This window comes from Peromyscus leucopus, chromosome 8b, assembly GCF_004664715.2.
Source record: "Peromyscus leucopus breed LL Stock chromosome 8b, UCI_PerLeu_2.1, whole genome shotgun sequence".
NCBI classification, from domain to species: domain Eukaryota; kingdom Metazoa; phylum Chordata; class Mammalia; order Rodentia; family Cricetidae; genus Peromyscus; species Peromyscus leucopus.
The window spans coordinates 69,689,068-69,712,819 of NC_051086.1; the positions used below are offsets into that span (position 1 = coordinate 69,689,068).

The 23,752-nt window shown below is 38.1% G+C and overlaps 2 protein-coding genes across 4 annotated transcripts in view; both read right to left on the minus strand.

Moving 5' to 3' along the window:
* Ints2 (integrator complex subunit 2) overlaps nt 1-1,293 on the minus strand; it is a 51,409-nt gene extending 50,116 nt beyond the window's left edge. Inside the window, exon 1 of one of the 2 annotated variants that reach the window (XM_037201612.1) lies at nt 393-1,293. In XM_037201612.1, the coding sequence (XP_037057507.1) occupies nt 393-411 (19 nt within the window). In that variant the 5' untranslated portion in view covers nt 412-1,293. Of the gene's footprint in view, nt 1-103 lie in introns of both variants that reach the window. The other variant, XM_028878290.2, reaches the window with a different exon arrangement.
* Nucleotides 1,294-9,224: 7,931 nt separating this feature from the next.
* Med13 (mediator complex subunit 13) overlaps nt 9,225-23,752 on the minus strand; it is a 101,273-nt gene continuing 86,745 nt past the window's right edge. For both annotated transcript variants that reach the window (XM_028878288.1, XM_028878289.2), the window contains exons 24-30: nt 23,347-23,489; nt 22,634-22,792; nt 22,334-22,519; nt 19,573-19,721; nt 18,051-18,224; nt 14,946-15,046; nt 9,225-13,197 (exon numbers count right to left, since the gene is read on the minus strand). In XM_028878288.1, the coding sequence (XP_028734121.1) occupies nt 13,065-13,197; nt 14,946-15,046; nt 18,051-18,224; nt 19,573-19,721; nt 22,334-22,519; nt 22,634-22,792; nt 23,347-23,489 (1,045 nt within the window). In that variant the 3' untranslated portion in view covers nt 9,225-13,064. The remainder of the gene's footprint in view (nt 13,198-14,945; nt 15,047-18,050; nt 18,225-19,572; nt 19,722-22,333; nt 22,520-22,633; nt 22,793-23,346; nt 23,490-23,752) is intronic.

The window sequence follows — 23,752 nt, forward strand, 5'->3', positions numbered from 1 at the left end:
TCTCTGCCTGGTAGCAATGAGAAACCGAGTGCCCCGGGCTAAGAGGAGTCAGGCGTACTTCAGACAAAGCGGCACTTGGGCCCGAGAAGCCGGCGCTTCATACCTTAAGATCTACCCTCCAGTCTCAAGAGACCCACTCGGATTCCGCGTCCGAGCGCCGGGCGAGGCAGAAATCGAGAGCGCGGTCCGAAGTTGGGCCTAGGCGATTATCCGGATCCCCAAACCCCGGCTGTGCCCGGAGTCGACTCGGGCACCAAGAACTCAGACGCTGGGACCAACGGGGTCGTCGACAGAGCGGGGGCAAGAATGGGGACACGGTAAAAAAAAAAAAGGGGGGGGGGGAGGCAGAAACGGCGGGGAAAGAGGGGAAAGCAGAGAAGACTTATTTCAACCTGCACCCTGCACCTCCATTCATCGCCAGCGTCTGCCCCGCGCCGGCCACCGTACAGCACTGAGAGGACGTCGGCGGCTAGAGAAAAACCAGCTTGAGGCGCTGGGACCGCGCTGCGCGTGCGCGGCCCCTCCCCTTCCTCCTTCGCGGCGCTCCGTGCTTCCGAAAGTGTGGAGTGTTGCTTTTCCTGGTTCCTTGCCTGAGCGTTCCCTTTGGGACCCATCAGAGTCGTCCCTAAACCGTCAGAGCAAAATTCCCCGCGGGGATTATCGCGACATTTAAATAACAATAGTGTTCGTAAGAAGGAATGGTAAAGGTTCTTCCTTCCGTTCCTCCACCGAAAGTTGCTAATGGAACTTGATTGTAGCCTCCTTCAAAACCCTGCCGGGGCCATCTCCGCACCAAAGTTCTAGAATCCCAGGACCTGTGTACAGGAGAATTTTTAAAGTAATGTGATGCATGCCTACACACTAATGGCCAAAGTATAATTTGCTTTGGGGCTTTTCATTGTTTTGTTTTGTGACGTGTACCCCAAATTACAAGCGCGAGCCACCATTTCTGGCTTGTATTTGGGATTTATTTTTTTTTTCAGACATGATCTATGTAGTCCTGGTTGGCCTGAAGATAATTATGTAGGTAAGGCTGACCTGGACCTTGTCACAATCCCCATCTCCTAAATGCTGATGTTAGAGCTTCCATGGTTTTCTCGGTTCTTTAGGCTACAAAAATCCTTTCATGAGTGTGGATTTTAGGAATTCACTGGAATCTTCTAAAGAGGTTGTTTGGCATTTCACGAAAGTAAAAAACTTTCAACTTCTAAAAAGTCTCAACGCCTTGAAACTTACAAGTCTATATATCTCATATTAAATGTTTCTACAACCCAGATGCCCGTCAACTGAAGAATGGATTAAGAAAATGTAGTACATATACACAATGGAGTACTACTCAGCAGAGAAAATGACAGCATGAAATTTGCAGGCAAATGGATGGAACTAGAAAAAATCCTGAGTGAGGTAACCTAAACCCATTAGAACAAACGTGGTATGTACTCACTCATAAGTGGATTCTAGATATAAAGCAAAGGACAATCAGACTGCAACCCACAGAACCAGGGAGGCTACATAACAGGGGGGACCCTAGGATGACTGTGGCTTATAGTAAGTGTTGGTTTTACTCAAGCCTCAGTGAAACATTTCACTATTAGGATAAGAATTTGTACTGTACCAAGCTGTTAATAGAAAAATAAATAAAAATGAAAAAAATGAGATGGAGCCTCACTATGTAGCTCAGACTGGTCAGGAAATTCCTGCATTTTGGGATTACAGGATTATGCCACCTTGACCAGCTCATGTTTCTTGTTCCTGGTTCAGCCAAAGTGCATGTTACTTTCTGTTTCAAGTAATGTACTAGGGATAAGCAATAAAATTCTTTCACAAAATTATATAGATTCACACACACAGAGAGAGGGGAGGGAGGGAGGGAGAGAGACATGTAGTGACATTTGTTGCATGTACGTGTTTGCATGTGAAGGTCAGAAAACAATTTACAGAAGGGAAGATAGTTTTCTCCTTCCACCACGTGTGTCCTGGGGCTTGAATGAATTCAGGACATAAGACCCAGCAACCAGCAAGACATTGAGCTGTTTTTCATGCCCCTAAAGTATCTTATAAAAATTGTGGGGCTCTTCAGAGGACCTGAGTTCAGTTCCCAGCACCTATATCTGGTGTTTCATAGCCACCATAACTCCAGATCCTGACACCCTCTTCTGGCCTCTACAAGGCGTGCTTGCCTGCAAAAACCTAAAAATAGAGCATTACTAGAGTGACCATTTCTTTAAAACAAAAACAAAAATCCGCCCCCAAAAAACTTCTAAGTATTCTAAGGCTCTGATAGAGGACAGACTCTGATAAATACACTGAACTTTCAGGGTAGACGATTAGCAAAGAAATGAAAGAACTAAGATGTGATAGTGTTTCAAAATTCTCCACTTGATTAGAGTAATGCCTTTAGTACTGTGAACCAAAACATGCTCAATTATCTGTAACATATAAATGCATAAAGCATATACAATTATATGCCACAGATACACACTCACATTTAGATGGTAACAAATGTCTTACCAAATACACATAGTACTTGCTATATATCCTATTATTGGGAGGATGGCACTGAGACAGGGTCTATTTATGTATGAAGCCATAACAGTCAGGATCTTCCTACCTCAGCATCCCAGTTCTTGGAATTAAAGATATACATCATCAGGCCCAATTCTATATCCCTTTTATCATTTTATTTATTTGTTATATTTATTTATTTGTTTGGTTTTGGTTTTTTGAGACAGGGTTTCTCTGTGTCACTTTGCACCTTTCCTGGAACTCACTTGGTAGCCTAGGCTGGCCTCGAACTCACAGAGATCCTCCTGGCTCTGCCTCCAGAGTGCTGGGATTAAAGGCATGCTGCTGCAGCACCACCACCACCACCACCACCACCACCACCACCACCACCACCACCACCACCACCCAGCTTCATTTTATTTATTTAATTTTTATTTAATTTTATTTTGAGAAAGGGTTTTTCTGTGTAGTTTTGGTGCCTGTCCTAGATCTCACTCTGTAGACCAGGCTGGCCTCAAACTCACAGAGATCCACCTGACTCTGCCTCCGGAGTGCTGGGATTTAAGGGGTGCGCCACCACTGCCTGGCTTCTATATCCTTTTTAAAAATTTGGCTAGTCACTATATAATTGAAAGCAATTTCACAAGTGCTAATGGGTTACAGAGTATACGATTATTGACCTGACATTGTGGCAAACACCTTTAATCCCAACATTCAGGAGGCAGACGCAGGCTGATCTCTGTGAGTTTGGAATCAGCCACATAAGAGACACTGGAGAAAGTGGGGAGGGAGTAAAGAGAGAACACTATTTATTTGGAATCTGAGCACATCGGAGGCTGAAGCAAAAGATTAAAAGTTGGAGGCCATCTAAGCTACATAGTGACTATCCAAAAAAAAAAAAATTAAAAAAAGGAAACAAAAACTGAGAGAATAAGCAATTTAACCTTCCTGGGTATTCCTTTCACAGAAAACAAGGGAAAGAGGATCCAAGTATTGGTTTGAGGAACTACGTGATCTAACTCTAATTGTCTCTGAGCTCATGATCACTAAGAGATAGGTAACATTTTTTGTGTTCTGATAAATAAAGCTTGCCTGGAGCATCAGAGAAGCAGAGCAACCCACAGTAACTTCTCACGGAATGCTCAGACTGAAAGGACTGGCCTTGTCTCTATGAATCCTCACACTGAATGGGCCAATCTCTACAAATCCTCTCTACCTGCCTTATATTCCTGTCTCTAGTGCTGGGATTAAAGGCATGCGCCACCACCAACCAGCTGTTTCTCTTTTAAACTGGTTCAAGCTCCTGTAGCCCAGGGTGGCCTTGAACTCCTGATCTTCCTGCTTCCTCCTCCCAAGTGCTGGGATTGAAGGTGTGTCACCACTCACAGCCTGGCCTCTACAGTTAACTAATGGCTAGCTCCACCCTCTGATCTCCAGGCAAGCTTTATTTGTCAGAACACAAAATATCACACAACAGTAAGCATGAAGATACAGTCTTCACCTCAAGTCACAGAACAGAAAATCAACCCAGCCCAAATGAGTGAGTGCGGAAACACACCTATCTCAACGTTACCCTTGCTTCATTTTCCTTCCAGTCCCTGTGAGCACAGCTTGAATTTTTAAGCCAGAATGTGAAGGTCCTCTCCTGCTCCTTAACAGCTTGGTAATAGTCCTTCAAATCAGAGGCACAATGCTTGCCAATTAAACTATTTGGATAATCATACAGAATTTGGCCACAACTGGAATTTTAACCCTGTCTCCTCAGTTTAACTCCTTAAACTTAAGTCAGCTTTTTTTAAGTCAGTTTGTAAAACACCTCATAGCTCAGATGTTTAGACAGATTATCTTCACAAATATTAAATAAGCCTTCAAAGTAGCACTAGGTCTAGCTGCCTCTAAATTACATTTTTAATTATCACAAATTTGATTATCATAGGACAATCTCACAAGTTCAAAGAAATAACCTTTCAATGACTATTGTCGTACAAAGGCCATTGCCATATCCAACCACATAGGTATTTCATCAACTTTGTGATGACATTTTTTTTCAAATGTTAACATTCCTGAATTGGGCTGCTTTATAATCAGTAGTGATGGTTTACTGGATAACATTTTTTCCTTACTGGTACACAAAGGTTGTCATAGTTACTGATGGCTTGGATTAGGTGAACCACTGTTTAAGTCAGAAGACTCTCTCAGAGTATGCAAGCATTCTTTTGACTCGATTTGCTTTGTCTCCCTACCCCTGGATGACTAAACAAACACTTCCACATCTGTTTCTGGTGTAGCAGATGCTTTCCTACATAAGTGAGCTTCAAGAAATTAACGGTCAAACTAATTAAAGAAGGGTCAGTACTGTTGGGAAATAATAATCAAGTTCCAAAAATACAAGGATCTTAAGACGACGTTTTTCTCAATGGGGGATGGTAATCTTAGCACTCAGGAAACAGAGTCTGGAGGACAGAGTTCAATGCCAGCTGGGGCTCTGGAGCAACAACAAAAAACCCCACCCTTCTGTATGTCCATTTCCATAAGCTATCATTCAATGATCTCAAACAGTTCATTTGCTACTAGTTACCTACTGTGTAAAATCTTTAAAAACTGTTTAAATTGATTTAATTTTATGTGTAGAAGTGTTTTGCTTAAACTATTAAAAACAAGGAAAGCACCAGTTTCCACTCTTTGGTTACTTTGCAGTTTTCCACAGATTTCCTGGATCCTGTCTGCCAACCACTCAGGAAGTAAATCATCGGCTGTCTCAAGTTTGACTTCCATTGTGTGGTTTTACATTTTAGAACCTATAATCCTTCAAGCTGACCTTTTCGCTGAAGTAGGTGAAGGAATAAGGGAGGAAAAGCTGGGTACTCCATTTTTTTTTTTTTGTCCTCCCATGTTTACTAGGAACTATCTAAAAATCCTTTCTAACAGCTTGAACATGTATTTCTTACAAGCTTTTTACTTTCAAAATAAGAATTTCAAATAACTATAATACATCTTCATTTACAGGAAAAACTCACATTTTCAGTAAGTCTTGGATTTATCATAAAAGGTTCAAAGTACTCAAGAATAGTTAAATGCCTAACTACAATGTTAAGTGTGCTGGGTTCCGACCGTGACAATGGTTAAGAAAATAAACCCAATTTCTTGCCCTGTGGAGGTTTTCGGTGGAGACAAATAATCATAATAAGTACAAACTGGAAAGCAGTGTAGAGAATGCACAAGAGTGTATTTCAAGGGAACTTGATCTACCGTATATGTGGAAATGAACTCAGATCCTTAAAAAAGCTTGGAGGGAACACCTAGGATTCTTTTTGAGATTGCAAACAAACAGAACTTGGTATTGGTGTTTTTCCTCACAGCAAGATGCCAATAAAGGGTTTTTGGTCACCAAAACCATTTCAAGAGCAGAAGGACCGAGTTAAGAGTATAGTGCAAGCCAAGCGGTGGTGGCGCACACCTTTAATCCCAGCACTCGGGAGGCAGAGCCAGGTGGATCTCTGTGAGTTCGAGGCCTGCTTGGTCTACAGAGCAAGTTCCAGGACAGCCAGGGCTACACAGAGAAACCCTGTCTTGAAGAACCAAAAGTGTATGTCGCTCTCAAGGTCAGCATGGGTTATAACAAGAGATTTTAGTGGTGAACCCAGATAAAGTAATTTTACTTAATACTTGATATGGTATTCGAAAGGGGTAATTTAGACTAAAGGCAGGCCAACAGACAAACACCTGATAAGCAAAACAAAGGCCAACAATTACCACCATTATCATTACTATTATTTGAGATTTAGTTTTCCAGAAAAGGTCTTGCCATTTAGCTCAGTCAGCTTCAAACCCAATGTCCTGCTTAGCTTCCTAAGTATTCAAAATCCCCAGCTATGATTTTTGCTTTTTTTGTTGTTGTTGTTTTTTGTTTTTTTTTTTTTTTTTTTTTTGAGACAGTCTTGCTATATATATAACCCAGACTGGACTCAAATTGCCATCCTCTTGCCTTCACTTTCTGTGTGCTGGGATTACAGACCTGCATCACCATGCCCTTGTAAACAACTAGTAATTGGCTACAAGGAAGAGATTTTTATGGTCTATACAACCAGACAGATGGTAGTCTTATTCCGTGACAAAAAAACATGAGAACCAGATGGATTTTTGTGGATAATTCATGTTATAAAGACTTTCTCAGAACAAAAAGAATTAAAAGAGCCAAGGCCTATACTATACCTGGGCATTCTGAACACAAGTTTATAAATACTACATGCTTTGAGAACTGTTTAAATTACTTTTTTGTTTCCCTTTCTGTATAGTAGGTAGGAGCAAAATAAGGAGGTCTTTGGTTTTTACCTAGATAACAGGTCATTCTTTAATACAGTTTTACTGGGCCATTCTTGGAAAGAAGACGAAAGAACACTAAAAACATCTTCTGGGCTGGGGAGATCGATAGCTCAGTCAGGCAGAGGCAGAGAAGAGAATCGCAGGCTTGCTGTGAGCACCAGCTCAGAGAAAGAGAATGTGCCTCCAACAAAACTGGACAGACAGCCCCTTAGAAACAACCAGCAAAGAAGTGCTATGAACTCCACACACATGTATTAGCCTGAACACACCCATATACACATAACAATAACTCCATTTCCTTTATTCTTATACTGAATTTCTGTTTATACCAATAGGCAAGAGTTCTTTAATTTTTGGTCCAGGATTGGCACCATCCTACATTATACACAGGAACATACTGAACACTACAAGAATAATAAAATAGTGCCTCAGTAATACACACATTTGAGACAGTCTTCAAATAATAATAATAAACTTTCACCATGAGCTAAAAACAAAATTTTCTTACATTGTTAAAAACAAAAAAGCCAGGTAGTGGTGGTGCATACCTTTACTCCCAGCACTCAGGAAGCAGAGGCAAGTGGATCTCTGAATTCGAGGACAGCCTGATCAACAGAGTGAGTTCTAGGACAGTCAGAGTCACACAGAGAAGCCTTGTCTTAAAATAAACACACACCAAACCTTTCAGTATCTTTTTTTTGGGGGGGTGGGAGGGAGGACTTTTCAAGTTTCTCTGTGTAGCCCTTAGCTGTCCTGGAACTAGCTCTGTAGACCAGGCTGGCCTTGAACTCACAGAGGTTTGCCTGCCTCTGCCTCCAGAGCACTGGGATTAAAGGTGTGCACCACCATGCCCAGCAAGCCTAGCCTATTTAACCTATGTCTACAGTCCCAGTACTTGGGAGGGAGGGAGGAGGGTCAGGAGTTCAGGACCACCCCTGGATACATAGCAAATTCAAGGCCAGATTGGGCTACATGAGACACAATCTAAAAACCTGTAACAAATCAAAGACAAATAAATGTATTAATACTCCAAATAGAAAAATTATTTCAGGTTACCTCAACAATCTAACAAATACATTTATAAATATATCAAAGGCCTAGACAACTTCCACAAGTAAGTTATCTGCTCCGTGAAAATGTTCACCATCTTCCCCACACTTTTAACTCTCTGGATTCATTCCTTCAAAGGAACTCACATGGAGAACTATGACAGAAAAATTTTCAAAAGAAAAGTCTCAAAAAAGGAACCAACTACCGTTCTTCAATTTCAGTCATGGCTTATAACAGAATCATGAATCACACAGGCCCAACAGAGAAACCGTTTGCTAGGGGTGAACAACAGAGGTATCGCTAAACAACTAGGACTACTAGTAAGGATCAAGCCCTTGAGCATGTAGTAGATGAGAGAAAACAAGCACTTCCTTAGGCGGACTGCCCCGTAGTTACTCCGGGGCACGTTTGCAGTGCTGGGGATGAGGCAAGGGTTTTGCATGCTAGGCAAGTGCTCTATCCACCAATGAGGTATGATTCACAGTAGTCTCCAAACACTGGATCAGAGTACTGTAAACCAGAACAGAAAAGATGGGTGCGATTGTCCAAACAATGACTACACTTCCCTTATAAAAAGGGTAATTTGTAAGGCTCATATATAATACTAATAACAAGGTAGAAATGATTCAGAGGAAAACTATGAAATGGAATAATTTGAGGTACAAAGTTTCAATGCCACACATCTTCATTTATAGAAGTTTTTGAAATTGTTGGCAGAAAACAGTTTAAATGACCACAATAATTTTGAGGTATCTCTTTGGCTTAATTCTGAACAAGGCACTTTATACCACTGCTTACAGGACTCAGACACAGGTATTTTTGATACATTATTTGTATTTTAATATTTAATGTTTTTCATGTCTCAAATATGTTTATGTGCGCTCTCTCTCTCTCTCTCTCTCTCTCTCTCTCTCTCTCTCTCTCTCACACACACACACACACACACACACACACATACAGGACAGCTCTAAGTATGACTGTTTCAATATAACTGTTTTGGCTAAATAGTTAACACCAAATTAATTAATAAAAAGGAGCTGCTATGCACACGCGCACACGTTTATCATGAATAATGAACATCTGAAGAATTAACATTCACTTCAAAATAAAAACAAAAAAACTCCTTTAATCCCAGCACTTGGAAAGCACAAGCAAGGACATGTCTGTGAGTTCAAGACCAACCTGTTCTACACAGCAATACCCTGCCTCACACCTGCCCACCCCAAACAGCCCATCAGTGTCTAGGTGAACCCCTTCTCTACCTATGTGACACAAAAGTAGTAATTTCTCCTAATTATGGAAACATTTTAAGATAGAAATATTTTCAACAGAATGAGACACCACAATGAAGGCTTCATGAATAATTTATTCCATTTGAAGTTTTGTTTTTTCTTTTTTTTTTTTTAAAAAGTATAAACTTTTTCATTTCCTCAATCACAATTTGTACAACTCAGTGTTATGGCATTCGGCAGCAATAGTGTTTGTTCCTTATTCTTTTTAAAATTTTTGTCACGTTAAAAAGAAAAGCAATTGGACCATATTAAATGTCACTGCTAAACAACAACTTAAAAACGCCCCTTCATAAAGTGACCAAGCTATTCTGAGAGGGTGGATGCTGACATGTCCAGTAATGATGTTACAATTTCTAGTTTAAACTCAGTAACTTTAAGGTCCACAAATCCAGTTTACTTTAAAAACTAAAGCTATTTTAAAACTTCAAGAGTATCTCAACCTGAGGAGTATTTTAGGTCCCAAATCCAGTTTTGAAATTTATACTCCACAAAAGAGAGAAAGAGAGAGCCAAAGAGAGAATGAGTGAATACATATATAAAAATTTAAACCACAGTTCTGGGCCCATTAACACACTAAGAAATACCAAAGGGTAAGATTTTTCCCGCTGATTTGGGGAGAGTGGGACAAAATAAAAATATTTGTTAAACACATTTTTCTTAATTTTAATTAAACTAAAATATTAAGAGGAAACCCAGACCAAAATGTCAGTCAAGCAACATTGAATGTCTCAATAGACTAATACGCAATGCCACAGTGGGTAGGAGCAGATTCTATGATGCAATAGCATTTAAAGACTTTCTTTTAACCTATTCAATCTGAACATTTGAAATAATGTGACATAATATTTTGATATTACAGTAATAACATAGTGCTTGATTAAAGATCTGCAAATCTTTGTAGTAACACATTAAGTTAAAAAAATTACCTCAGAAGGTAAATATGAAGACGAAAGAGAATATTTGAATACAGTAATCTGTGCCATACTGACAATTGAGGACGAAGACAGCTGAGGAGAGTCGACTAAGTAGTAAGAGCTTAATTTTAGTGGTTAAGAAAAGTTTAGAAATATTTAAAAATTACAAGCTATTTTAAAATTTAAGGATTACATATAAGTACACTTGGTGGCCTTCTGGCCAAACAATAAGGTGTACAGAAATGTATTCATACAGTGTTAATTCACAGTCCTGATAACTGAATGGCTTGCATAAGAAAGGTATGGCTAGATGTTTCAGACTGGCTGGAAGCAGACATTATATAACTAATCTTTAAAATGCTAAAATACTGAACTTTCACCTGCTTCATAATGGATAACTGCACACAAAGCAGGCATTAGCATTGAAATGAGGAAGTTAAGGTTTGGGAACTCACTGGGACAAAGGGTACAATTTTCCTTACCTACTCAAATAAACAATTACCCATGCTTGTCTGTGACAGTATATTAGTTAGATCTATCATCCTGCAAGGCTTCATTTCTTCTAATGGCTATTTAGTAACTTCTTTTGAGCAAGAACTGATGTGTGAAGGGAAGGAAAAAAACTGATAAATAAACCCTATATTTGGGAATAGTTCCTGATTGCCAAGTAAGAATTGTGTGCGGGGTCCCTGCTATGGCTACATGAAAGAAACTGCTAGGGAATACTCTTGTTAAATCTATTTCCAAACCAAGGTGTGGTTATTATAAGTTAGTGATTTTAAATTGGGATTATAGTCTTTTATTTTCTTGAATCACTATTGAGCTACGAAAATAACAAGGATAATTTTTAATAGAAATTCCAAATAAGCATATTTTACTTCAAATCTTAAGTTCCCCCCACAAAGAAAATACAGAACAAAATATATCAACATAATCTGTGGTGGTGTCAGCATAATTTAAAAACAGAGATGTGATCTTTAAATTTAATATCAAAATATGCTCAAAATTTAGATCGCTCTATTAAGGTTGAAGGAATAATCTGAAAACTTGTTACTAATTGTGTTTGTTTATAGAAAAACAAGAGTTGGTAATGTTTTCATATACCCAATTTAAAGAAGATACTGTAAGAAAGTGGTGTTTGCTAAGTAACATTAAATGTATACTATTTACAAAACAGGTTTCAGTTTAAAAAAAAAACATACTGAATTACTGAGTTTTGTAAATACAACTGATTTTGTCCTTGTCAACAATGAATGAATATACAAGTAGGAATTTTGAAAGACTGCTTCCAAGAAAGATAGGTAGACTTGTCGACTGTGAATTCAAGTCAGCGGTGCAGGCAGGAGACTAACTGGGCTCTGGTGAGCAGCACTGTAGAAGGATTGCTTCAGGGGTAAAGCCTGCATCAAAGCAGTTATCTTGGCATGTGCAAACGAGAAGGGGGAAGTTGTACTGAAGGAAGGGGTGAATTAAAGTCCCTAAAATTCAAGTCCCTTCTTTAGGGAGGCGAGACCCTCCTTGGCATATGCCCTACCTTAATTTGAGCTGTGTCATAGAAAAGTACAGACTCTGGCGTTTGGGACTGCCATCTCCAAACCAAGAAAATTCAATAAATAACAAAGTCAAAGGGAACAGTTTAGAAAATGGTTCTTTCACTAGTGGAACAGAGTCTGAATACCAGAATTCACTGAGGATCTATTTACACCACAGTTTGATTGCACACACACTCACACTTTCACACCCATACATATGCATACTCTCTCACACATTCCCAATCTTTAATTTAAAAAAAAAAAAAAAAAAAAGAGTAAAGCAATCAAGAGTGACTGCTCTTAAAATAATTTGTAAAATGCCTAGAGCTGGGCTAAATTTCAACCTTATAACAGATCCTGTAGATAAATTTCATAATTAGTAATATCCCCATGCCTAAATGTGCCACTGTGAAAACTGAAAAAAATTTAAGCATGTAACATTAAACACCAAAATTAGTTTAAGCATTCAGTAGCAAATTTTTTTTTTTTTTTTGTAAAACTAAGTTTCTTTCACTGGAAATGGCCTGAAATATTAGTCATAGCCCTAAACCATAGTACAAAATATAACTGAAGAATTTTCATTTTATTCTAAGTTAATCCACCTAACAATATCACGTATGTATATTGCCATCATGTTATTCTGCAAAGGTGTGATATATAAAATGCTGTAAGACCCGGTACCTTTTCAATTTATAAACACAGTGAACTTCATTACTGTACATGTACTCTGCAACTACAGCTTAGCTGTAAATCTTCCACACACAATGGTATGGACATTATTTCCCCTCTATCCCTGTTAAACTGTACATTGAGACAATACAAATTTACTGTCCGACCCACCCCCTTACAAAAAAATAATACTCTAAAAGCAACCCTACTGCAACTTTTTAATTAAGACGATTACATATATTTTAGACCAATTGCTTTAAAGCAAGAAGGCAGTATAAACCTTCTAGGAAAATTTTTATAAAAGAGGTTAAGAAATATAAGACAATTTATACATTTAAAAACTTACAATAAATAAGAGATGCAGGCATTTTTGAATACTAGATACTATATCCAATACAAGAACATCTTGATGTTCTAAAGCCATATGTTGAAATTCATTGTTCCTCATGTTTCCTCTCCATGCTTTTAATATTCTTTAACATGAATGGGTACTATGGCTCATTACTTTTCACAAATACTGTGACTGGAAAAAAAAGGTTAATTTTTGCTACGAAAATGTTATAATACGTTTTGAATAATCAGTCATCATCCTAAAGAGCTCAGTATAGTCAATGAAAAATAGGGTTATAGCCCCGCCCCCCCAAGTCAAAACAATATTTGTTGAAGTAATAAGAATTAGACCCCATCACAAATGACTTCCACTGAGAACTGTAACTTAATCCTGCAGCAAAATATCCTTTCTTCCTGTTCTTTCCTTGCGCAATTCCATCAAACGAAGATCACAGCATATTCATGATAAAGTTATATAACTGATTCAGCACCACAAAATGAATTGGGAGACACGAGCGTCTGTCCTGGATTGCAGGGTCACAGGTTAGCCACGAGAGTGCATTGTACTGTTCCAAAACAAACCTGAAAAAAAATAAATAAATAAACTGTGTAAATCCATCTATTTCAACAAAGACTTTAGCAGCACTTTTACGTTTCAAAATGCTGGGTGTGCGCGCGCGCACATGTGAATATATGACAAGATATTGCTGTGCGTGTCACTCTGGCCTCAAACTCACCATGAAGCCCAGGCTAGCTTTAAACACATGGTCCTCCTGCCTCCACCACATAAGCACTGTGACTACATCAGCAACACAACCATTGAAACTCTTTCTTTGCTAAGAACTTCACACTGTAACCCAGGCTAGCCTCAATCTAAGCCTTTTGCTTTGGCTTCCTGAGTGGCATCATGCCTGGCTAAAGTCATTTTCTTTGTTGTCTGGTTCCATTTCTTGGTTTTTTGCTTGTTTGTTTTTAAGCTGCACTTTAAGCTAGTCTCAAACTTGTAGTATTTGTTCTGTCTAATCCTCCCAAATCCTGAAATTATAGGTATAATGCCTTTAATCCTGGCACCCAAGAGACAAGGCTGGTGAATCTCTGTCTAAGGCCAGCCTATTCTATAAGATCCAGGCCAATCAGCATTGTCTCAAAGATAGATAGATAGATAGATAGATAGATAGATAGATAGATAGATAGATAGATACATACATACATACATACATACATATGACTAAATGAAATAATGAATGAATGAATGAATGAAATAAAATTTGAAAAAAAAAAAAGAAAAGAAAAGAAGAGAAAAGAAAAGAAAAACCAATGAGCTAAGTGCAGAGGTAGAAGCAGACGGAGTTCTGTGAGGTCAAGAACAGCCTGGTTCCAGGCAGCCCAAAACAACACAGTTGAGACCCTGTCTTAAATAAAAAAAGAAAAAAGAAAAATGGAAAAAAAAACAAAGAAAAGAAAAAAGAAAACGAATAATAGATAAGGAATAGAGAGACTTAACTAATTTCACCATGCACTAAATTTAAAACTAGCCTGTGATACATAAGACCCTTTCTCAAAAATTGAGGGGGAAAAATTATTCATATTAGAAAATCACTCATTTCTGGGAGCTGGAAAAATGGCTCAGCAGTTAAGAGCACTGACTGTTCTTCCAGAGGACCTGGGTTGAATTCCCAGCACCCACACACACAGCAGTTCACAACTGTCTGTAACTCCTGTTCCAGGGGACCTGACACCCATGGCAAAACACCAATGCACATAAAAAAAAAAAAAATAACAAAAATAAATAAATAAATAATTAGAAAACACATTCATTCTCCGTAATTTAATGGGGTTGGGACTTAAAAGTCCCAACTTAAGAGTAATTAAACAGAGCTCAGTGCTTAAGAGCATGGGCTGCTCTTCCAGAAGACCAGCTTTCAATTCCCAGCACCCACATGGCTGCTAACAAATCTGTTAACTCCAGTTCCAGGGCATCTGATGCTCTCTTCTGGCCTGCATTGGCACTGCATGGAGGCAAAACACCCAAAATAGAAATAATAAAATAGTTTTTAAGAAAAAAATAATTCAATGGGGTTTAATTCCGGGGTATAGCAATTTGCCTAGCATGCACAAGGCCCCCATGTTTTGTCTACATCATTAGTGGAGAGAAAAAAAGAGGAAAAAACCCTTAAGTCCCAAACACTAAGTCATCTAAAAGAATTCATCCAGGGATTCAAAACTAAAAAGCAGTAAACTCTTACCGAAAAGAATACAGACATTTAATAATAAACATCCTATTTTACTCAAGTTGAAACAGAGAACACGGAATGTCACCAGAGCTGTACCTGAGGACGTCTGAAGTCTGATTTGAGTCAAGTGGGTGGGAGTGTTTGCTGTGAAGCAGCTCGTCAGATTGCACTGAAGGCACGTGGAGGTGCAAAGAGGCCTAAAAGGTAAGGTCATCAGTCAGCCGGGCGGGGAATCAGTTAGTCTCAACGTGCTTTCCCAATGGACTGTCCTTGATGAACTGATCTCATGAGAGTGTTAGCAGTGGAAGCTACTATAAAAATTCATGGTTCTGATGGAAACTTTAAAGTGCAAAACTTACAGTGTATCTCTCTACAATTTTTACTTTAAACTTGTTGTAGTACCATGTATCAATCCTTGAAACAAAAAAAAAAAAAAGAAAAAGAAACCTTTCTCATCTCCTAATTGGCTTGAGTGTATAAAGCAAATGACTAAGAAAACACTCAACCGTCAGCCTGAATGTACCCTGCCCCTGGATTACACAGACTTTAGCCTGTGAAGCTATACTCTAAGCAGCACTAAAAAAAGTCAAGTGAGTAATCCTGCAAAATGTTTTACCCAGGAAGCTGTATCTTTAACAAAGGTGCCTCTGAATGAAACTTAGCAACTAAAACAATGTACACATGCCTGTATATATTTCTTAGCAGAGGCTTGTAACAACTGTACACACATTTAGTCATAGCAGTGAGTAGTAGGCAGAAGGAATGTGCTACTATTCTTCACATTCAACTATGTAAAACAATCATCTAGCGTGTAAGTTGTACAACAGTATTAACACTATGACAAAGTGGTGGTGTCACCAGACAAAAATTCACAAAGCTTTCTACATTCTATGAAGATGCTTCTTTATATCAGTCTGTGTTCTCAAACACAACTGTATACAAGTATAAGTTCTTATATAATACATTCAGGAATGTAACTAAAATGTTTGAACTGTCTATGAATTCTTGATTTGTGAATTATAAATAAGTCTCAGTTGTCAGATCACTACAAAGTAAATGAATGCTAACTAAATTCTTGTGATAAAAATATTTTTAATCATCTAGAACCTGCTGATTTCTCAAGCACAGAGAAATATACCAAGTGGTTTTATTGACTACAGTACAGAATTAAAATGGGAAACATGAAAAAGATAAAAGGTGAACAAAATTATGTTAGGTTATGCCTTACCTGTGATTCAGAATCAGAAGTCCTAATCTTGTTACACTGTATCTGAGGGTGAATGCTCACTTTACACTATCCTCTCTGCAAACAAATATTGAGTAGAAAAGAATCTGGATAGTCCCTTGGACTTTTCATCAAAGTGTTTACTAAACAAAAGTGTGCCCTGAAACACTAAGGTAATGACTACAAATAGGTATTATACTGAATTTAGACACTGCTAGATAGGCAAGGTCATTTACTGCTATTTTGAGAACTTCAGTGTGCACGCCAGCTCTGTGACTACACGGGGGAAGAGACAGCATGTGCGGTACATCCCCAAGGACCAAGGAACTCTTGTTTAGTGGAGGTTCCAAAGACTACTACTCTGCAGAACCCCCTGGGAAGACGTTCATATAGTGAAACAGGATAGACCAATGAACATCTGGTAGAAGAATAAAAGTCACAGACTAAACTAACATTTTATTAATAGTTAATTCAAGGACAAGGATAGCTCAGAGTAACTTGACTGGCATTCAAGGTGGGGGTGGGGGGTGGGGGTGGTGCATGCTACAGATTATAAACTATGGTAATCTTTATGAATGTACTATAGAAGTCCATTGTTTAATCTCAAAAGGCTTTGATACAAAGGGACATGGGCCAAGAGTATCAAGATTTAACTGGCATAAAAGGGCCAAGAAATCTATATGCTCAGAAACTACTAAAACAAAATTTCAAGACATGAAAGCATACATTCTGACCTGAAATGTGAAGAGCCCACATACAGTAGTTTTTACATTGTGTAAGTCAGATCTCCATTTACTATTTTTGAGTAGTAATAACAATAACAATCACCACAGAGAGCTTTCACATCTCATTTTACTTTACCATCTTAAAATTTATATTCCAAGATGAATACTGAAAAAATAAGTATATGTCTGAGAATCTCACTTCTAACAAACTCCTCACCAGCCAGGCAGTGGTGGAACACCCGTTTAATCCCAGTACTTGGGAGGCAGAGGCAGGTAGATCTCTCTGAGTTCGAGGCCAGCCTGGTCTACAGAGTGAGATACAGGAAAAGCACCCAAAACTACACGGAGAAACCCTGTCTTGAGGGAAAAAACAAACAAACAAACAAACGAAAAACCTCACCAGTTTTTTGTTTGCATTTTGTATCACTGCTCACCTGGAATGCACTCTGTAGACCAGGTTGGCCTCCAATTCCTAGGGAATCTTCTTGCCTCTCTCTGCCTCCCAAGTGCTAAGATTATAAGTCACAATGCCCAACCTACTCATTAGTTGTTTGCTTATTTCTGAGACAGGGGTCTCACTATGTAGCCCTGGGTATTCTGGAAGTCCCTATGTACACCAGGCTAGCTTTAAGCTTTCAGAGATCCTCCTGCCTTTGGCAGCTTGGGTGCTGGGATTAAAGGAATGTGCGATCACACCCATAATACTCAATAGTAACTTATACAAAAGAAACTTTTTAGAGTAGGTAAATTAAAGTAAAATCTACAAAGATTGTTAATTTTTTTTAATCTTAAAAATAATGAAATGTAATAGGAGTGAAGTATGATCAAATAACATAATTATCCATAAAAGATCTAGGTTTTACTCTTGATGTCTACTACTAATCTGTGACTTTAGAGGGGTGAATTTCCTGAATTAAAATATGTTCAGCTGGAGAATAAGACTAGAAAGAGTCACTGTAATGTTTCTCAGCTCTAAACGTCTACATTGCAATTGAAAATATAACTTAAAAGCAAGATTTCCAGATGTCTGACTTAAGAATAATGTTTAAACTTAATATACATTTTTATAATTACATGTTTCATATTAGATAATTCTTTTTATGATGGCAGCTACAGAAATACATACAACAATGTAGTTAAGAACTTGGAATTGAGATGAGATATAAAACTTTAAAATGTCACTTTGATAATTCTCAGCACTAAAACTATGAATTAGGATTAGTTACGAATTGCGACATAAAATAGTAATACCTTAAGAAAAAGGGGACATTGATATTGTGCTTGAGGACATGCTGACCAGAACCAGTCAGGTAATGGACCCGCTTTGGCAGTTGATACAAAGTATCCAAGGGCCAATGGTTGTTGAAGAATATTAGTTACTTCATCATGAGATTCTGTTGAAAGTAGCCGATCAGTACCCTGACCCTTAAAAAGACAAGAGTATTATTAGTTCCTTCAATATATGCAGACAACAAACATAATACATACAAAATGATTTACAACTACTAATTTCATATTATTATTGCAATGAACCACATAAAATACTAAAAATTAAATGGTTATATATTTAGTCAGAGTCTCAGCTACTACAATGCCTAACCTGGTGACAGGCCAATAACCTCTACTGCTTAGAAACTGAAGCAAGAAGATCCAAAGAAGTTCAAGGCCTGCTTGGGCTACAAAGTAAGTTCAAGGCTAGTCTGAACAACTTATCTAGACCATCTCAAAATTTGAGGACTAAAGATGTGAGTCCACAGCAGTACACTAGTCTAGCATGTGTAAAGTCTAAATCCAATCCCAAGCCTAATAACTAACTAAATGTAGTGATACCATGAAAGCAAAAGCAGTGCATTACGAATCAGCAAAACAAAGTAAGTATGTCTATGATCAAAGTGAATACAAAATACAAATCATTCATTCTAACTTCCTCTTTTTTCCTAATAGTTCTTCAACTAATTCCTCAAGCCCAATTCAAAAGACAAATTCAACTTGCTTTGTTCCCCAGCACTGTCTATAAAATGCTGTTAATTTCCATAGTGTTTTGGAAGGCATTGTAGCAATATGGACTACTGTTCTTTCTCTTTGGATTGGTCAACAAATTTCTCAGCATTTATTTTAAGAAAACAGATAAAAAGGAAATCAATTCACAACGAAAATGTTCATTATATCAGTACCTTACGCAATAGTAATCCTACTCTTGTGATAAAATAGCAAAAACTGCACACTCCCCTTTTTTTATTTTTTGAGAATGTCATATAACTTTTTGTTTTGTTTGTTTGTTTGTTTTTGTTTTTCAACAAAGGGTTTCTCTGTGTAGCTTTGGAAGCCTGTCCTGGAACTCACCCTGTAGCCCAGGCTGGCCTCGAACTCACAGAGATCCGCCTGCCTCTGCCTCCCAAGTGCTGGGATTAAAGGTGTGTGCTTTATAACATGTTTTGATCACAGGATTACTGGTGCTATTAATGATTTGGGGGGCGGTGGGGGAGGGGAGAACCAGACATATTGGTGCAATCCCTGCACAATGGAGGCTCAAACACCAAAAACAAACAAAAGAGGCCATGGGCAGTGATGAGTTCAATACTTGTGAGGAAGAAGTAGGGAGATCATTGCCCCACCCCATCGCCAAAAAAGTACTAATAGCTAAACACAATTGCATGAGCTCAGGGGATCTCATCTCTTTGCTAATTTCAAAGAGGAAAATGGTGTTCTAGTTCATATAATAATCCCTGGATGGATGGCATTTACATCCACGGAAACTTTTTAACAGAATTACCTTGCCAGCATCACCTCCATGGGGGTAATGAGAACCTGGAGAATGTACGGGAGATGCAGTTGGAGATGCAGGAAGGATATTAATGATATCAGGATCAAGATCATCTCCTGTGTCTAATAAATCAAAGATACCCATTCCATCTGCTCCATCTGTACAGAGAAAAGAAATTAGTATTTTATTTTCTGTATACCATGATCATTCACAGTAAAGTATTAAAATAATACTTTATAATAATACAGGCAAGGCATGATGGCACACGCCTGTAATCCCATCACTTAGAAGGCTGAGTGAAAAGAGGATTGCTGTAAGTTTAACGCCAGCCTGGACTATACAAGCAGTGAGAGCCTGTCTCAAAACAACAGCAGGGGCTAGTTGATACATGCCTTTAATCTCAACACTTAGAGGCAGTGGCAAGAGGATTTCTGTGAGATCCACACTAGCCAGTGCTACACAATGAGACCCTGTCTCAAAATACAAAACCAACCAAAAGGTATTTTACAAGTAAAATGGTTACTATAACCAACATTTACTAAACATCAACTATGTGCCAAGCATTGTGGTAACAGTCATATAAAGGATTTCCCAGTCCTAACCAATAAAGAGGACTACAAAAAGATTATTCAGGGCTTTCCAATGGACCCTGTAATCATAGGGGTCTTTCTCTTTTTTCATAAATGTGGTGCCCCGGATTAAACCATGGGACACACAAATGACAGGTAAGCATTATACCACTGAATTAACCCCAGCTCCAGGAGTCCTGATAGGCAGGAGAGAGTAGTAGAGGAGGAGGCAGTGAAAGAATTGAATACTGCTGTCATTCAAAATGAAGAGAGAGGGCCGAAGCCAAAGAGTACAGGCTTTGTACAAAGTAGTCTCTAGAAGTTAGCAAAGGCAAGGAAACAGATTTATCTAAGATTCTAGAAGGAATCAACCCTTACAACTTGACTTTAACCCACTGAGAATGATTCTGAGCATTATAACAAACACATGTTCTTTCAGGCCACTAAGTATATAACAACATTATAAAAACAATGGGTAACAAAACCAATATAAAATCGAGAAATGTAAATGTGTTTTAAATGGTACTATTCATTACTAAGTAAAATATTCAAGTTATTAACAACAAAAGAATAAAGTGATAAAATGTGCCAGACTGTGGTGGCGCATGCCTTTAATCCTAGCACTCAGGAGGCAAAGGCAGGTGAATCTTTGTGAGTTAGAGGTCAGTCTGGACTCCAGGACAGCCAGGGCTACACAGAGAAACCCTATCTTGAGGAAAGGAAAAGAGAGGAGAGAGAGAGCGCGAATAAAATGTATGTGTATCTTTGAAGATCTATCATTTTCAAAAGTAGTTTAGAATAACAATAAACACTACTTATTTTATTCAATTAAATACAACCTAAAAGGTTCAACAAGTTACATCTCTATTCTAGCAGTTTGCACAAAACACTGTTTTAGCAAACTGACATACAAAAAACTACAAATGTATCTCTGTGGTAGAAACAGCTTGTCTAGCATGCAAAAAACCCTAGGCTTAATCTCTAGTATTGTTTAAAAAAAGAAAGAAAGAAAACATTGTGGGTGTTTGGAGAGAAAAGAGGCAGATTATATATATGGTATATAGAAGGATGGTAAAATTTATGTACAAGTAGCTCGAAAGCACAGCATAAATACTCAAAAATTTTATGATCAATGATAGCCCCTCAAAATAAAATTTACAGCATTCCTATTAATGGCTAATTCTGATACAATAATATAAAATGGCATAGTCATTTCCTAAAGCCACTTTAATAAATTACCATGCACTTTTTGGAGTAAAACAAACATTTCTTCGTTTATGTTTGAGAGTCAAAAGTCTTAGTAATCTGTTTCCTTATCTTTACCAGTGACTTGAACTATATGCCTTAGCTGGCAGCCTTCTCTTGGACTTTGCATCCTTTTCTTCCTTTAAACAGCTTTTTCCTATTGAGTATAGATACAGCTTCCTCTTTGCTTCCTTGTTATGAGGTATGTTCTATTGCTTTTAAGTCCCATTTGCACTGTTTATGATAAAACTCTCCATCTCAATAGTCTTAACTACATCTTCGAAACTCTTTTTTCTTATTAAGGTAAATGTCAGGGCATGCTATTCAGCCTACTAAAACTGTCAATATTTTAAAAAGCCTAGTGGTGTGTGCCTGTAGTCCCAGCCACTTGGGAGACTGAAGCAGGAGGGTGGCTGAGCGTGGGAGTTTCACACCAACCTGAGCAACACAGCAAGACCTTGTCTCAAAAATACTTTTAAAAAACTAAAAGAGCCGGGCGGTGGTGGCACACGCCTTTAATCCCAGCACTCGGGAGGAAGAGGCAGGCGGATCTTTGTGAGTTCGAGGCCAGCCTGGGCTACCAAGTGAGTTCCAGGAAAGGCGCAAAGCTACACAGAGAAACCCTGTCTCAAAAAAACAAAAAAACAAAAAAACAAAAAACAAAAAAAAACAAAAAAACCCAAAAAACCAAAAAAACAAAAAAAAACAAAAAAACAAAAAAAAAAACCAAACAAACAAACAAAAAAAAAACTAAAAGAAAAAAATAATAATAATCCAACAGCCAAAGTTATACATGCTTATAAACCCAACACTTTCAGACGAAGCAGGAGGATTGCTGGGAACTCAATCAAGACCAAACCTGGGGCTAAATAACAAGCAGCAGGCAAGATAGGGACACACAGCAAGATCAGGATTTCAAAACAAATCAAAGAATTTTGAAGGTTCAATTAACTTACCATTGTTGGGATTGAAAGCTAAATCCAAATTTTCAGTGGTGTAAGTTGCCGAAGCTACTTGCACAGAAGCAGAAGTAGGGAACACAAGGATATGAGTACATGATGTATCTTGTGGGGTATTTAGCTGAGGCGTCTGCATATTAAGAGTGGTGCTTCTTCCAAAAACAGAACCAGTTGACACAGAATCTGAAGAGAGATGCATTTTTCCTTTGTTTTTGTAAGTGAAGAATTTTATGTAACACTTAAAAACTGAAGTGTACAATGAATAATTAAATCAGACATGCACTGAAGGTAACTAACCTGGCATGATAACGAAAGAACCCTGGGGTTCCATTGCAACCAAACAAGCACTAAGAATGCTCGGAGAGTCTGCAGCAGATATGCCACACATTCTACACATGTCTTTGAGCCTTTTGCTAAGAGACTGCAAGTTTCGACGACTCAGCAAACAACTCCAATCTGTGGGAATCAACAGGGCAAAGAGAGACAGTACTAAAAGTAAGTGCTCTGTTATGCTATTAACCCAAGGTTACAATAAAAGAGAAATACATGACAGCGCTTAAATTAGTGTATTTCTACCACAGAGGATATCTTATAGGTAGTGGTACTTGACACCCTTATCCCTTTACCTTCAGTGAGCATCACATACAAGTCATTATATATGATGACTTTACATAAAGACTTTATATATGGCTCCTTGTTTAAAATAAAGTGTTAATGATAACTTTTAGCATTTTAAAAGCTATATTTACTTGTATGAGTGGTTCTGTCTGCACACTACATGTGTGCAGTGCCTGCAGAGGCTAAAAAAGGGCATCAGAATCCCTGAAATTTGGGTTATAGATATTGTAAGCTACTAGGTTGAGTGCTGAGAATCTGACCTGGGTCAAATGGAAGAGCTCTTAACTACTGAGCACTTAAGCCTTTTATTCAACGTGTTACTTAATATGTTCTGATGCAAATACACATCATCACAAAACAAAGTAAAAAAGTGAGATAAAAGCACAATTTACCTTTCAATTCTCCATGTCCGATCCTACCCAGCCGACCAATGACAACTCTCCATGGTAAAGAACTCATTTGAACAAGTCCTAAGCACCACTCCCAAAGTTTCTGGAGACCAAACCTTCTGGCAGAACCCTTTTTCCGACGAGCCCTATTGAACGAAATGATTGTAAATATTTCTAAAATTCACATGATAACATTTTAATGTGTGACAAACTGGTTAATCAATTTTATTTTATTCTGTTTTACTGACTAGTACTAGAGTATATATACTGGTACCAGGTATCATATTGTATATAATATGACTATACTTCCATTATGCTGCTAAGCCCCCAATTCCTGGTCCTTTAAATTTTAATGCTTCAAAACGTTACAAAAACTAAGTCCTGATACACACATATTTGCCATTCAAGT